Below are 14,939 nucleotides of genomic sequence, written 5' to 3'. Positions count from 1 at the left end.
AGCGGGTCACTTAGGACATTACACACTATTATGGTGGCCCTGTCTCGCCAGTGGAAGACCGGTATTAAAGAGACGCACTATCGCGAAGAAAATCGCAACCTCACCTCCAGGTGAGTCAGGGGGTTTACAAACACCTGACACCAAGGTGCGATCCAGACAATCAACAAATTATACACCAATGTAAACATTGACATATTTAATCCTTCCATAAACATCGTCGACCATGCAGCGTTCGCATTCGACGCGTGGATTCTTCAACGTTCTTTCCTTTCGCTCAAGCATAACGTTCTCCTGAATATCTAAACGATGTGTCTACGTTGAGTGATGTTCTTGATACATTTGAATCTATATGAGTAAACAACTCTTGAGCAGTCATTAGGAAATATTGGTCCGCCAAAAATACGTCACAGAAGGATTTAGACTGGGCGGCGTGGAGTCATTCAACTCATGATTGTAAAGCTGCCAATATTCCCTGAATCTGCACATCATGTTCCCCCTATGGATAAAGAATTCTCTTGATGAAGGAATTTAAGTAGTCCCAATAACCCCCAAAAGTGAGATCCCTGAAATGTTTAAGTCATAACGAAAAGTGGCAGAGGAAAGATTCTTGACATTTGGAGCTTAAACGTAATGATTAAATCAAACTATAGACATTTTAGTCGAGTCTGGATAAACATTAAATCAAAGACTATTTCTTCTTTGACTGAATATGTTTCCTGAGAATTTTCAAGCTAGCTCTTCCCTTAACTAATTTCCCCTATAACCTCTCAGAAATTCCGGTGAAATGATAGAAATTTCTTTTCCAATTTCCTTCTTCCCTATCCAAACAAGGAAGAAACATGCAAATAAGCGTCGTAATTTGATACATTTATGGCGTCGGATTCATGCTCCGAGGGACTTACCAAGTCTGCAAAAGACATACAAACAGTACTTGTGGTTCATGGAAGAATACGATTCAAGTTAGTGTTGCATTTTGTTTATTCTAACGCGTTAACAATGAAAATTATTTTGTAGTTTCTGTCTGTGTTTTAGGCTGTTTGTCATATGTGCAGAACATACTGAATTCACCCAATACCTGATGATCATATTCATCGATTTCTTAATCAATATTAACTTATACAGCTACAAAAGCCATAGTAACCTGATACCACAATGGAAGCTTTAATCTATTCTTCGTATTCATACTCTCCTTATAATACAATTTATCGTTAGGTCATTACACAAACATAAAGCAAACCTCTACGAAATTGATGACGTCTTTGAGGAAAAGAAGACCAACATGCGATCTCAAAACTACCCACTCCAAAAGTCTCGAAAACTCTAATATAATATGTATAAAGCCGCAGGCAATAGACAATCACAATCAATGTAGATAATAATGAAGACGCAATTTCACCAATCTTATTGATCAGAAAGAGGAATGTGTTTTTTGACAAAACAACAACAACAACAACAACAACAACAACAACAACAACAACAACAACAACAACAACAACGATTCCAAAGCCTGAATTCCTACTTAAACGAAGGATGGTAACGGCTGAGAAATACACAATCGTGTATCAAATTTTCATGAATGAGTGTTCACTTTTACTGAAGCGTCTTAAAGTCAATATTGGATGAATGATCACTGCACATGCACCTCACTTCAGAACTCACAAAGCGACAAATACAATAATGGCAACAACGGGGGGAAATCCAGTAGAACAAAAATAATGCACGAATCTACTCACCATTGTGTTACTATTTCGGAATCAATTCGCTGAGAAGGAAGAAGAAATCGGTAGACTGACGATCGATGCAAATTTGTCTCAGGATGCCGTGATTCAGTGATTCAATTTTGGCCCGAGAGATAGAAAAAAAAAAATCCCAGCTCGATCCAGTAGAGTAAAAATTATGATATTGGTGCCTGTGGATATGTTTCTGTCTCTCTTCTCTTCCTTTCTCTCTCTCTCCCTCTCTCTCTCCTTGTTCCGTGGCTGCGGTAAAGAACGGCAACGGACTTCGCAGAGGTAAATGAATCGGGAGTCGCAGCTGCGAAGACTTTTATATCTGCTGTTCCGTGAGGAGTGCCGTCCTATCAGGATTGGAAGGAAGCATAGTCTCCATACTCAGACCCTATTTCCGCCATTCCCTGCAGATATCAAAATGCATTCAAAGGCAAATTGCGTGATGCGGTCGATAGCAATCGATATCAATGTCCGTCTAGTTATGTATAATTATCTCTCGTATGATTATAATCTCGATATCTACATCTAATCGTCTATCGCGGCTCTATCTCCACATTCAGGTAATCTTGTTTCCCTCTTCTTCTCTTAATTTCTCTTGGATAACCCCGAAAAAGTGCAGAGTGATCACATACTCGCATTACACTGTGTTGCTGTAATCGATACTCTATGGTGGCAGTTCTGATAATCGTTTATTTAGGTACGGTCGTACGAAGTTAGAATGATTGAAAGATCTGGTTGAAAAATGATAAATCTGATTCAAAACAAAGAAATTTGTTGGAAAACGCACATGAACGGTCAATGCTTCCCATGTGTCTGCAGCTTCGTCAGTATTGCATTTCTGCATGACGGGTGATATTGTGCTTATTTTCAAAGACTAATGTTATCCACGATGTGCTCGGCTATTTCTGATTGGCTCCAATGAAAACGCCGTCGGAAAACACCCATCGAGTACCGAGTGGTTTGCTGCTGTCAGTATATAGTCAAAGGGGGCGCTCTTGGGAATGGGGATCCCACCTCGCATGAGTAATGCATCAACCACGTTCAGTAACACTGCGACCAGTCAGACCTGATTCAACTCGAAGGTATTGCTGAGCGCGGCATGTTTCTCTTCCATCTCCCTGATCTCACCAACACAAATGAGATCAGAGGACAGGCATCTCTAGCCTAACAAACAGGGATAGCTCTTATAACTGAATGGAATTAGTCTGAGATGACCAGCCGGTGTTGACGACCCACCATTGCCGTAACCAGCCGTGGCGATGTCGTTAATCGGTCGTGCGCTCGTCGACAAACCTATAATGATTCATAATTAATGCGTCATCACCTGAGCTGGTAGATGATAGTCGGGGTCAGTACTCTGAGAGCAGCAGCTGATCTCACTTACAACCCTCCCTTACATTTGTCAGTCGTTTGTAGATTACAGAGGTGGCTGGTATGCATTATTTTACTTCCAAATGCTTGTTTAGGGTAGGGTGTCTGCCAAGAAATTTTGCACTAAAATATAATTTGACACTTAACCTTGGCCAGCTAGACGAGGTAATATGACGCTCTAGAAAAGACCAACCTTTTCAAATTGCAGTTCATCGAATTGTAACCCCTCCCCACGTTATTTTGCTTTGCTACGGGTGTAAACAAATATTTATCATCAATCTGCTACGTATTTGAATGCCTCATATCATCTGATAATCATCGTAGATATTCAGTCCCTTCTATGCAAAACCACGGAGGTATTAGGCACGCCCTTGGTAAAACATAATCTACCAGGGAGGTGCCTCCCTGAATTTACCCAGCCCCCGTCCGTTTTCAACGGCTTACAGGCATGAGACACCCCAGTACTCTGCCATACTCCTTGTCTTCACATTGAGCACAGAAAAACAGTAAGTTCTAATTTGTCTCTCACTTCGCGGCTCCTTTCTTACTTTCGTTCTCATTTCACTTTCTTTTTCTGTCTCTCTTCCCGTATTCTCTCTCTTTCTTTCTTTTTCTCTCTTTGGAAATGACGTCATGCACTATTCAATTAATACATTTTATATGCATTTATATTTTTTCTTCTCTTGCTTCTTTCTTATATCTCTATTTCAATTGTAGTCTTATATATATATATATCTATATATATATATATATATATATATGCGTATGTGTGTATCTCTATCTGTCTATCTATCCATTTATCTATGTCTATCTATCCATCTATCTATCTATCTATCTACTATCTATCTATCTATCTATCTATCTATCTATCTATCTATCTATCTATTTATCTATCTATCTATCTATTTATCAATCTATCTTTCTATCTACCTACCTATCTATCTATCTATCTATCTATCTATCCATCTCTATTATGCAATATATATTTACCTCTCAATATAACTTGGAACATGCATTACAAATTTGCATATTGCCAAGCTGTAGGCCCTACATATTTATCAGCATTTATCTGTGATTCATGATAATGATAATAATCCTAATTTTGGAATCTAAGTCTGTATCGCTTGAGAAACTTAGTAGATTGAAGATGTTACTAAGCCTTATATATATATATATATATATATATATATATATATATATATATATATATATATATATATATATGTATATATGTATATATATATAAACAAGAGACCCATAGTATCCAATTCTTTATTATGTTATATATATGATATATATACAAAATTATATATACACATATGCCTAATAATTATGCATACATGCATTCATACATGCACAATTATGAGTATATCATATGTACTTATATATACGCGTAAATATGTAGATATATGTTTATGAGTGTGAAGTTTTTTTTTGTGTGTGTGTGTGTTTGTGTCTGTGTCTGCGTACGTCAGTACGTTAATACTGTATGCGTCATTAAAGTAATGTTTTCTCATTATTTTCAAGGATCAGCGAAGGTAAATCACACGGCACCAGTGTCTTTCACAATATTTTATTGACTTTTGCCCATAACAGGACATCACGAAACATACGTAGAGTCAACACTTGCACAATATTTCAACATAATACAAATCATAATAATTGCATGGTCACCGTGTTTACACGGAATAATCATCATTACGTTATTGCATAATTTTCAAAATGCGATCTTACGGAACGTAGAGGGAGTCCTCACAAACTGAGCGGGAAGTCGTAGCAGACTGCGCCAAATGTGGGACCTCTAGGTTACTCGTAGAAAGACATTGGCAAGAATTACATAGCATTTCTTCTTCTTTCTTTTTTTGTTTCTTCATGATCTACTGAACACTTAAGAACATCTAAAAACGTGAAAACAAACAAACAAATAACCAATTAGATGATCTGAAAACGACTGAGGAGGCACAAACAAACATGCATATGTGACGAAGAATGATGTAATGACTTTGGTGCAGTATGGTTAATTAATTCAGTGCAGGTGGTGGTTTCAAACGTGCAGCGTTGTTTGTTCAACGAATGGTGCAGGAAGACTTCGTGCGTTCCCCCGGGGAGATTGTCACGCTTGGTCTAATAGTCCGTGTCATCGTCTTCCTCTCCGCCATCCATGGAGTCGATTCCAACCTCCTCGTAGTCCTTCTCGAGGGCAGCCAGATCTTCCCTGGCCTCGGCAAACTCTCCCTCCTCCATACCCTCACCCACGTACCAGTGGACGAAGGCACGCTTGGCGTACATCAGATCGAACTTGTGGTTGAGGCGAGCCCAAGCCTCGGCGATGGCCGTGGTGTTGCTCAGCATGCACACGGCACGCTGGACCTTGGCCAGATCGCCGTCGGGTACGACGGTTGGTGGCTGGTAGTTGATGCCGACCTTGAAACCAGTTGGGCACCAGTCGACGAACTGAATGGTGCGCTTGGTCTTGATGGTAGCGATGGCGGCGTTGACATCCTTGGGGACGACGTCACCACGGTACAGGAGACAGCAGGCCATGTACTTGCCGTGACGAGGATCGCACTTCACCATCTGGTTGTTTGGTTCGAAGCATGCAGTGGTGATTTCCTGTACGCTTAGCTGCTCGTGGTAGGCCTTCTCGGCGGAGATGACGGGCGAGTAGGTGACTAACGGAAAGTGGATACGTGGGTAGGGCACCAAGTTGGTCTGGAACTCCGTCAGGTCGACGTTCAGGGCACCATCGAATCTCAGAGAGGCGGTGATGGAGGACACAATCTGGCCGATGAGACGGTTCAGATTGGTGTAGCTGGGGCGCTCGATGTCGAGGTTGCGACGGCAGATGTCGTAGATGGCCTCGTTGTCGACCATGAAGGCACAGTCTGAGTGCTCAAGAGTTGTGTGAGTAGTCAGGATGGAGTTGTATGGCTCGACAACAGCTGTGGAGACCTGAGGGGCAGGGTAGATGGCGAACTCGAGCTTGGACTTTTTGCCGAAGTCGACAGAGAGACGCTCCATGAGGAGAGCGTTTAGCCCTGACCCGGTTCCGCCTCCAAAGCTGTGGAAGATGAGGAATCCCTGAAGACCGCTGCAGGCATCAGCCTGGGGAGCAGAAGCAAGTCAAATAACATGTCATTGCACTGCTACGGCTTACATACTCGGTAACCAATAACTTTTGTTCATCAATTTGAGCAATATTGAGCACTATTCTTCCATATATATCTGATCATTTCCCGTCATCTATAATGCTTCGGAAAATGCGGCTGTTCATCAGACCCGTTAGCAAAGTTCTTATGACTCATGGACAGCTAAGGTAACATTAAAGTTGACAATAACTTAACACTCAGAGGAAGGAGACATGATACACAATGCGAAAAACAGTAACAGGCTAGCATATTGACCAACTAAGAAGCAAGCGTATACAAAGCAAAAACCCGGTCATATAGAATTTCTGGAAATTCCGGAAATCGAAATCATACTGCAGGTAAAGATGTTGGAATTATAGAGCTTGAAGGCATGGAGGAGGACGAGGAGAGGAGGAGGAGGAGGAGGAGGAGGAGGAGGAGGAGGAGGAGGAAGAGATTAAGAAGAAAGTCGTGTATCAACTCACCAGTCTCCTGATTCTGTCCATGACGGTGTCGATGTGCTCACGTCCCACGGTGTAGTGACCACGGGCGTAGTTGTTGGCGGCATCCTCCTTGCCAGTGATCAGCTGCTCAGGGTGAAATAGTTGGCGGTAGGTTCCGGTACGGACCTCATCTAATCACGTAATTCAACCATGCGAGAAAGAGAGAGTGCATCCATTTAATATCATACCATTCCGATACATTATGGTACATCAATTCCGTTTATCCTGATCACAGGGAACATAGATCGTATGGACATAATCAATGAACCTCTTATTTGAAAAAAACAAAAACAACCCACCAAAACATAGCTAGTTACATAAGAAATAAAGGGCACCAGCAAAAAGGTTTAACCTTCGTATGCATTTAACTCATTGGGATGTATTGATCTTTCTACCAAATTTGACAGCCTCATATCTTTATAAATGAATACTATCTTTTTATGCCTTGACAGCAACATACTTTTTAAAAATGAGGACATCAAAAGATTAAAACCAACAACAATAAGCCTACAAAAATGACCTCAGCTACTACAGTAAGCCATGAATCTAATGTAATGACAGTAAAATACATTTAGAAAGTAGATGTATATGTCCCTAACTTACAATGTACCAGCGTCCTGTTATGCCGTTCTTCTATTCGATTACCATAACTAGCAATTTGACTAGAAATATTCCTAAAGTTCCAGAGTTGTGTATAACCACTTGTCCATTTATATGCGGTTTTTTTAAATGAGTGTGTGTGTGTGTGTGTGTGTGTGTGTGTGCTTTTCCATACGACTCACCGACGACGGAGGGTTCGAGGTCGACGAATACGGCGCGGGGCACGTGCTTGCCCGAGCCGGTCTCGCTGAAGAAGGTGTTGAAGGCGTCGTTCTCGGCGCCCGGCGTGGAGTCACTCGGCATCATGCCATCGGGCTGGATGCCGTGCTCGAGGCAGTACAGCTCCCAGCACGAGTTGCCCATCTGGACACCGGCTTGGCCCACGTGGATGGAGATGCATTCGCGCTGTCATGGTAACAAAGGATGAAAAGGAGGATATTAATCGGATGGCGGACAGTGAGTCTCGTAACATTTAAAGAAAAAGCAAACTCAACGTTCGACTCAGAACTGTTTACTCTGATATGTAGCATTATTATCCTTTTGACTTAGAGAGAGGCGCAAGTTCTTCATGCATTGTTAAGATTTGTTCAGTTCACTAGCAAACATTTTTACCTTCAATTTGACTAATTTTCTTCAACATCAAAAAGAAGAAAATGGTGACATGCTTTCTTCATCACATTCCAGGGGACCTTCAATATCTCCACGGGACTTGTCTTTAAAAGGCACATTCGAAATCCTTAAAGGACAAGTCCACCTTCATATACATGTGGATTGAGTGAATGCAGCAATATTAGTAGAACACATCAGTGAAAGTTTGGGGAAAATCGGACAATCCGTTCAAAAGTTATGAATTTTTAAAGTATCTGCGTAGTCACTGCTGGATGAGAAGACTACTATAGTGTATGATGTCATATGCGTACAACCATATAAAGAAAATAAAAAGAGAATTTCACAAAACTTTACTTTTTGAATTAAGTGCACATTTCTAAGACTTGTTACTGACATATGTTAAGGGTAATATTATTCCCCCTGCCTTCTGAAAGAGAAAAGTCAAGTGTTCTTTTGTTATGCGAGAAAAGTGAGAATATGTTGAATTTTCTTTGTTCTTTCTTTATACCGTTGTACTCATGTGACATCACAAGCTATAGTAGTCTTCTCATCCAGCCTTGAGTGAGCAGAAACTTTAAAAATTCATAACTTTTGAACGGATTGTCCGATTTTCCTCAAACTCTCACTGATGTGCTCTACTAATATTACTGCATTCACTCAACCCATATGTCTATGAAGGTAATCTTGTCCTTTAATGGGTGCTCATAAAAACAAAATATTGTCTACATTCGAGCAAATGGGACAATGTATAGAGAGATAAATAAAACCCCAACCATCCTGTGTGCAATGGAGTTATGAAATCACTGAGGTGAACTAGACAGCATTCTGGAGTAGGAGGAAACCCGTGGCATCCGGTCACGACCAACCAACCCATGTTACCCTTCGAGAGAGGGCGCACTTGAAATTCTGACTGAAGGCAATCATTGACGTCATTGTCATTAAATTTTACACGTTGACAAAGATGGGAATACAGGCTTTGTGATGTTTAAACTTTGGTTATTTCCTTGATAGTCTCGGGCATGTACATCCTGATGCAAATCGCCAAACCACAATCATGATTTTGCTCTGGCTATGCAATGTTGAACAGCGCAAAAACATTTTCTTTTCTTTCTTTTTTTTTCGAGCGGTGAGCGCGGGGGGGGGGGGGGGGGTTGGCATTATCCCCACTCATAATCACGCCAAGTCCTCTCATCGTCTATAGCTGAAACTTGTCAGAGATAAAGTCGTGTACTGTTACAAGTGCAAAAGTCGAAACTTTAAATTTATCAGCATTATTTGAAGGAAGGGAGCATGTGAGAGACGAGTGGATTCATTAAAGCGTACTTTGTCGATTTATGGTAAAAGCAACGCGTTCTCATTATTGGACCGAAAAGTCTGTCAAATGATGGCGCTATTTCAAATTGCTTGGGTGGCTACAGCGACTGGAGACCTCCTATAATAAAATCCAAGTCTTAGTCACATAAGATGAAAAGACAGACAATCAAAACGATGCAAAAAAGTTCGCACGAACTTTCGGCAAAGTTTTCAGAACGGACACCAAGACACACACAATGTGAAAAGACGCACACACGATAAGATAAAACGAACGCGCGCACTAATATAATAAATATGCACAGTTGTACCTTATCGCTATACTGAGTATACAAACAGCAGTGCAAATGGATGAACACACATCAAATACATGAAATTGATAGGCAGGCGACATAGATGCAGAATACTCATTGCTACATCACTCCCAGCATCACGTTATGATTTAATGTGAAACCGAAACGCATTTCATAAGAGTTTTGTTAGCGTGTAAACTGATGCTCGCGAGCTCTTTACCTGCGGGGTTTGCTGAGTGTAGAGTTTCGTTATCTTCTCCATGATGATGAAACACACTAGAAAAAAAAAATGTTTCCTCCAAAGTACTATCAAATATCAACGCCCTCTCGACGTTTTGGCAAAGTAGAACTGTGTATCCTTACGAAGTAATTCGATGGCAAATTTTGCGTAAAAACGGCATAATCCGGGCACGGGTAGAATATAATAATCCGTCGCACAAACGTTCGATGTATTCGTGCAACGCGAAAATTTGTCAGGACAGCAAGCGGAGGATAATCTAGCGGGTGTTCATGGCAGATGTTGTGTAGGGCGCAACTGTCTAGGCAAGGGGCATGAATAAGAACTTGCTTTCTTTTTAAATTGGGTGCATTGAATCACTTCCTCCACACACAGTGGGACGGGGCCAGACGGGATTTGCCTAATTACGGAGAGTTGGATATCTATCCGAACTTTGTGACAGGTCCCCTTTTCTCTGTCGCCTACCACATGCCATATGGCTTTGCTGTGGTACACATCCAACCTATTCGCCCCGTAACATAACGAGCAAAAATAAGGACAGTTGCTAGAGTTCAGTCCAAATGTTGCAGCTTCAGGGTTACCGATTAGTATTCTTTATGATACTTGACAGATTACAAACAATTTGTTTTCCTTAAATTTGGTTTGAGTATCTTGGCGTTTGATCGGTGAATGTTGAATAGTACGGTAGTGAGTGAGAGTGTGTAGTGCGGTTTAGCGTACCGGACTTCTGAGTGTTGATAACTTCGCAATTGAAGCTTCTTTTTTTTTTCCTGTTCCACAGATAGATTCCACAACATATCAGACTTTGATATCTATGTAAGTCTACGATGTAGCATAGCTTTTTGAAAGACGTATGGCGAAGAGTAATGGCTCGCCGTTTATTGATACATTCGACAAACTTCATCTAGTCAAGATAGTATCTTTTCATGACATAGTTCTTCATGTTTTCATTCATTTTCTAGTAATAATGAATTATATCATACAACTCTTTGAAACATTATGTAACATCAACAGGATGATTATGTTAAAGGTCCTGATTACCTTTCGGAACAGTGATTTAAAAAAATGTTCCAGATATCACATTTGATGCATATATGTAGGTCTGTTAATTGTATCACAAAACATCCTACCATAATATAACATTTTTGCAGTAAGGCCTAAAATACAAGGGGATATCAGTATTTTTCTCATTAAACCATAACTGAAGTAGGTGACCTCTTGCGATGATTTTACTGCATACAGTCAGGCGTGTGCTTGTCATGTTTTAACCCTCTCTGTGCAACGAACTTTGAACAGTTTTTATAATGCTATGGGGTTTACTGTGAGAATTCAGTACTCATAGCACACAAGGGGTTATGGTTAAAGAGTCTTAACTTGAAGGATGTGAACCGCGGAGGAAGAAACATGCGTATTCAAAAGATACCTGGGAAGTATAAGTTTTTTTTTTTCCTTTTAGAAATATCAAACGCGTTTAAAAGACCGGGAAGCCACGTCGGATCTGATGAAGAAAAATAAAAATAAATCGCTGTTCTTGAACCACACCAGTCATTGTTCTGCTTTTATCATTATGTGGGTGTCTATCCCGGGTGTTTATGCAGTGTGTTTCATCTATTCAGTAGAATCAACTACCCTTTCCAGTGAAATTTTGCAATCAAAGTCTACTTCCTTTTCAAATTAATCATCTAGCCACCTGTGCGTCCTTTAATCCGCAAGCATATCCCCTAGTATCATTGTGTCCCGGCCCCCCTAACTCTCGTGGCAATGACTTTATCATATCCTGCAGATTCAACTAGGATTTCCTGTTGACGGAACCTGCTCGATCGAACGCGAGGAGCAGCAGTTGCAGTAGTTGCAGGTCACGTGGTGTATCCCAGGGTACCTTGGGATTCGAAAAATGAGGCGGTTCCGGAAGGTCGGAAGGTCAGCGATGCTCGTCCTCTCCCATTCTTCGTGCGCGGGGAGACTCAGTTTAGGGAATGATTATTGTTTTCTGTGCGTGATTTCGAACTAACTTGCAAATGCGTTATCGATATCAGTGGTACGCCCAAATTGAGCCCCAGATAGAAATCATCTCACGCTATGAAAAAAAGAAAGAGGCGACAATTTTGCTAAATTCTTAATCAACAAAGGAATGATTAATGAGCCATTGTCATAAAAACACAATGGGAATTAATTCAAAATCATTGCTATCACAATCTGTGAATGAAAAAAAAAAGGTCAGTGTAGTGCTATTACAGCAATGCAGCTGTTCTCTGAACGAATTCAGTGGAATTTGTCACTGTTAGTATACAGTTCGTTATACAACAAGATTTGGACACATCGATGTAATTATTCGACGAGAAAAACAGGCCAAAGAGAGTTGATTGTTGCCATTATAAAAATCCATTTACAGACTTAGAATAGTAAGGCTTAATGAAAAATAACATTTTGTGTAGGTAATGTTATTTCGAGGACCACACTTACAAAACAAATATTCACGTCATTCTCATAAAGCTACAAAGCCTTTCTAGACTCATCTTTTCGTTTTATTGAGAATCACAGGACTTAACCCATAATTCCTTTCGAATAATGTCTGGCCTAAAAGTAAAATGAATCGACTTTTTGATCAGTAACAATTGCATGCACTCGTCACAATCCGAAAGCCATACGCAGGCACGCACTGATGTATTCAGATCATTTTTTTTTTAATTCTTTTTTTTTTCTTGTGGTGTCTCCTCAATCACAAAGTGTCCTTTTCCTTTTCTTTCTTTTCTACAAATTATGAAGATTCGGAAATTCACCACTCGATGATCATAATCATTTTATAAAGTGCAAAGCATAGGTCGGGTCTTTTATCACTTTTTTTTTCTTGCAATCCTTCCGCATTACTATGTCACATAAATTCGTCTTTATTACTCATTTTCTGAATGGATGGGGAGAGATGAAAAAGCCCCCCTTTCACCGTTTTTCCGCATTACCTGATTAGTCTTGTACTTAGATCGTGTGTCCCTTTTGCAATCCTGAAATATAGATTTCTTTAATAAGCTGGAATATTTTAGAGGTAAGTAATTTAGACCCTTCCTCAGAACTATTAAACTGGAAACTCTTTTATAATGGAAGGGGAAAATTGATTGTACTGTAGATTTTCCAAGAATTTGTTCAGACTCCGAAAAAAAAAAAAAAAAAACGTTATTCGTTTTTCCCGGTACAAAAGAGGAGTGTGTTCGTGAGTGACATGGAATTAATTTTCAATTTCTTTCTTTCTTTCTTTTTCAAACTATGAGGTGTATTACAGTAAGATTACATACTCGATGTTGGGAGGCATTATTCTTCAACCATTCAATTTTTCGTGACTTTTGCAAAGGGGATATGCGGCCTTTGAATTTAAAAGTTTTTTTATCTGGACTTTTCTTAGCTCCACGTTTTTTTTCTTTATTTATTTTTGTTTTTTACTGAATCGTTAATATTCCCGCATTATTTTGATACGCGGAAGTACATGCACAATTCATCTGAAAGACAACGTGAATATCCATTTACATTCACAACCACGCCCCCAACGTGAAAAGCTATGATCAGCAATAGATCAATGTCACACGTACAGAATGGAATATACTCAAATCTGTGTTCCATCCGGATTATAGCACAACAAAAGGTGTATAATGCACGATGTAAGAAAGAGAAATCTCTTGCAAAGAACCAGTATACATTTTGCGATGACCAACAGTTACTGGAAACACCACACCCGACAAACATTTTTCAATCGGAAGTTTTACCAAAGCCGTGTCTGTAGACTACCCGTGACCACGTTGCTCTATTTAAATAAAGATATTCTGGTGAATACCAAGAAATTACTTGATTGAAGACTCTCATATTCTTGGAAGCATGTTCTTTTCTCAGTGTTTGGATAAGATGGGTTCTTAACCATACCTTGCAGTAATGCATGGTCGAAATAATCATTGCAAAGATTGACATGATTATGCTTATATTTTGCTAAATCGACACCAGTTAGCAACGTCTACAAGGGCCCACTGCAAACACTGCCCTCCCCTCTCATTTAAATTCAGCCCTGGGTGCATTCTAATTGATTTTAACCAATTGATAATTGGTTGATTGATTGACAGTTTAAGTACTTCTACGCTTGGCGGTCTGACACACTTACCATGTTGACTGATTAGGATGATGTTACACCGACTGGAAAAAAGACAAGGAATTGCTCAGAGTGAGATGATGATCGTCTGGTCTGGTTAATTCTTCTGCTTCTCAGCGCCGAGTTCGATGCGCGGACCAAGAAGAGAGAAGGCCAAACGGGTAGGAAAGTTTCCGACCCGACCGATAAGTTTGGTGAAAGATAAGTGAAGCAAAATCGGTGGATCGCGTCGGTTTTATTGCAACTTCCGGGGTACAAGCAACGTGCGCAGCGCACTCGGCGTGCACGCTTGTATTGTCATATGATTTGGGGATGCGAGGAAGGAGCGCGTACGGCCTTTCGTGGTAAAGCTGGTAAGAAAGGAAAGTTGCGCCAACAGAACAAAAAACTGTATAATTGAGGTTTGTAATTCTAATGAGAACAACACAAACAACGAAGGAAACAGGAACGGCTGACACCATATAGCCGGAAATTTGATTGCAAACCGACCGACCACGTTGGCGGAAGTGACAGTAAGATTTAGGTGTAAAGCACGAGATTTTGCAAGACAGCAGGAAAGGAGTAGATAAATATACAGTTAAACATAAGAAGGGGATATATTACTTGCTTAAACATAAGGAAAGAAAGAAACCAACAAGGTTAACTGAATCATTAACCAGTAAATTATTTATTAGAAAAAGAGTGTGAGAGAAAGATATAAATGATGAAGAAAATGAGAAATGATAAGAGGGAGAGAAGGAGAGTGAGTAAGTGATAGAGAGAGAAGAGAGAGAGGGAGAGAGTTAGAGGAAATGGATTGGTTTAGCAGACAATCTGGTAGTGGCATAGCCATACCAGGAAGAGAGTCCCGTTCCTATGATAATTCATATCGCATCGCAGCTGTACCGTGTGCCAACGAGTCCGATACCCTCCCTTTCCCTTACTCAAGCTTTGCCGCCCTCTGTCGTCCATATGTTGTAAGTGCAGTCATACATCATCTTTGCCTAACTGTGATGTGCAAGCAAGTCTCGTGTTGTACATAGACAGTGAT

General features: G+C 40.4%; 2 protein-coding genes across 2 annotated transcripts in view; both read right to left on the bottom strand.

The window, feature by feature from the left end:
- LOC139734340 (tubulin alpha-3 chain-like) overlaps nt 1-1,859 on the bottom strand; it is a 44,403-nt gene extending 42,544 nt beyond the window's left edge. Inside the window, exon 1 of the mRNA XM_071645132.1 lies at nt 1,734-1,859. Coding sequence (XP_071501233.1) covers nt 1,734-1,736 — 3 coding nt within the window. The 5' untranslated portion in view covers nt 1,737-1,859. The remainder of the gene's footprint in view (nt 1-1,733) is intronic.
- Nucleotides 1,860-4,658: 2,799 nt separating this feature from the next.
- On the bottom strand, nt 4,659-14,110 carry LOC139734321 (tubulin alpha-1 chain-like). The gene is made up of 4 exons (XM_071645114.1): nt 13,922-14,110; nt 7,515-7,737; nt 6,715-6,863; nt 4,659-6,206 (listed from the first exon to the last, which is right to left on the bottom strand). The coding sequence occupies exons 1-4, from the start codon at nt 13,922-13,924 to the stop codon at nt 5,226-5,228; spliced, it is 1,356 nt and encodes a 451-aa protein (XP_071501215.1). The 5' UTR covers nt 13,925-14,110; the 3' UTR covers nt 4,659-5,225.
- Nucleotides 14,111-14,939: the final 829 nt, after the last annotated feature.

Source organism: Diadema antillarum, unplaced genomic scaffold (genome assembly GCF_040938485.1).
Source record: "Diadema antillarum isolate AM-2024a unplaced genomic scaffold, OU_Dant_1.0 seq00000523_RagTag, whole genome shotgun sequence".
Taxonomy (NCBI): domain Eukaryota; kingdom Metazoa; phylum Echinodermata; class Echinoidea; order Diadematoida; family Diadematidae; genus Diadema; species Diadema antillarum.
The sequence above is the reverse complement of the archived record's forward strand: the minus strand, read 5'-3'. Positions and strand labels throughout refer to the sequence as shown.

Bases quoted from the DNA above. Each gene is read 5' to 3' on its own strand.
- LOC139734321 (XM_071645114.1), bottom strand. The intron at 6,864-7,514 runs GTGAGTCGTATG...TTACGTGATTAG, and splicing joins CCTCGAACCCTCCGTCGTCG to ATGAGGTCCGTACCGGAACC. The intron at 6,207-6,714 runs GTGAGTTGATAC...TCTGCTCCCCAG, and splicing joins TGGACAGAATCAGGAGACTG to GCTGATGCCTGCAGCGGTCT.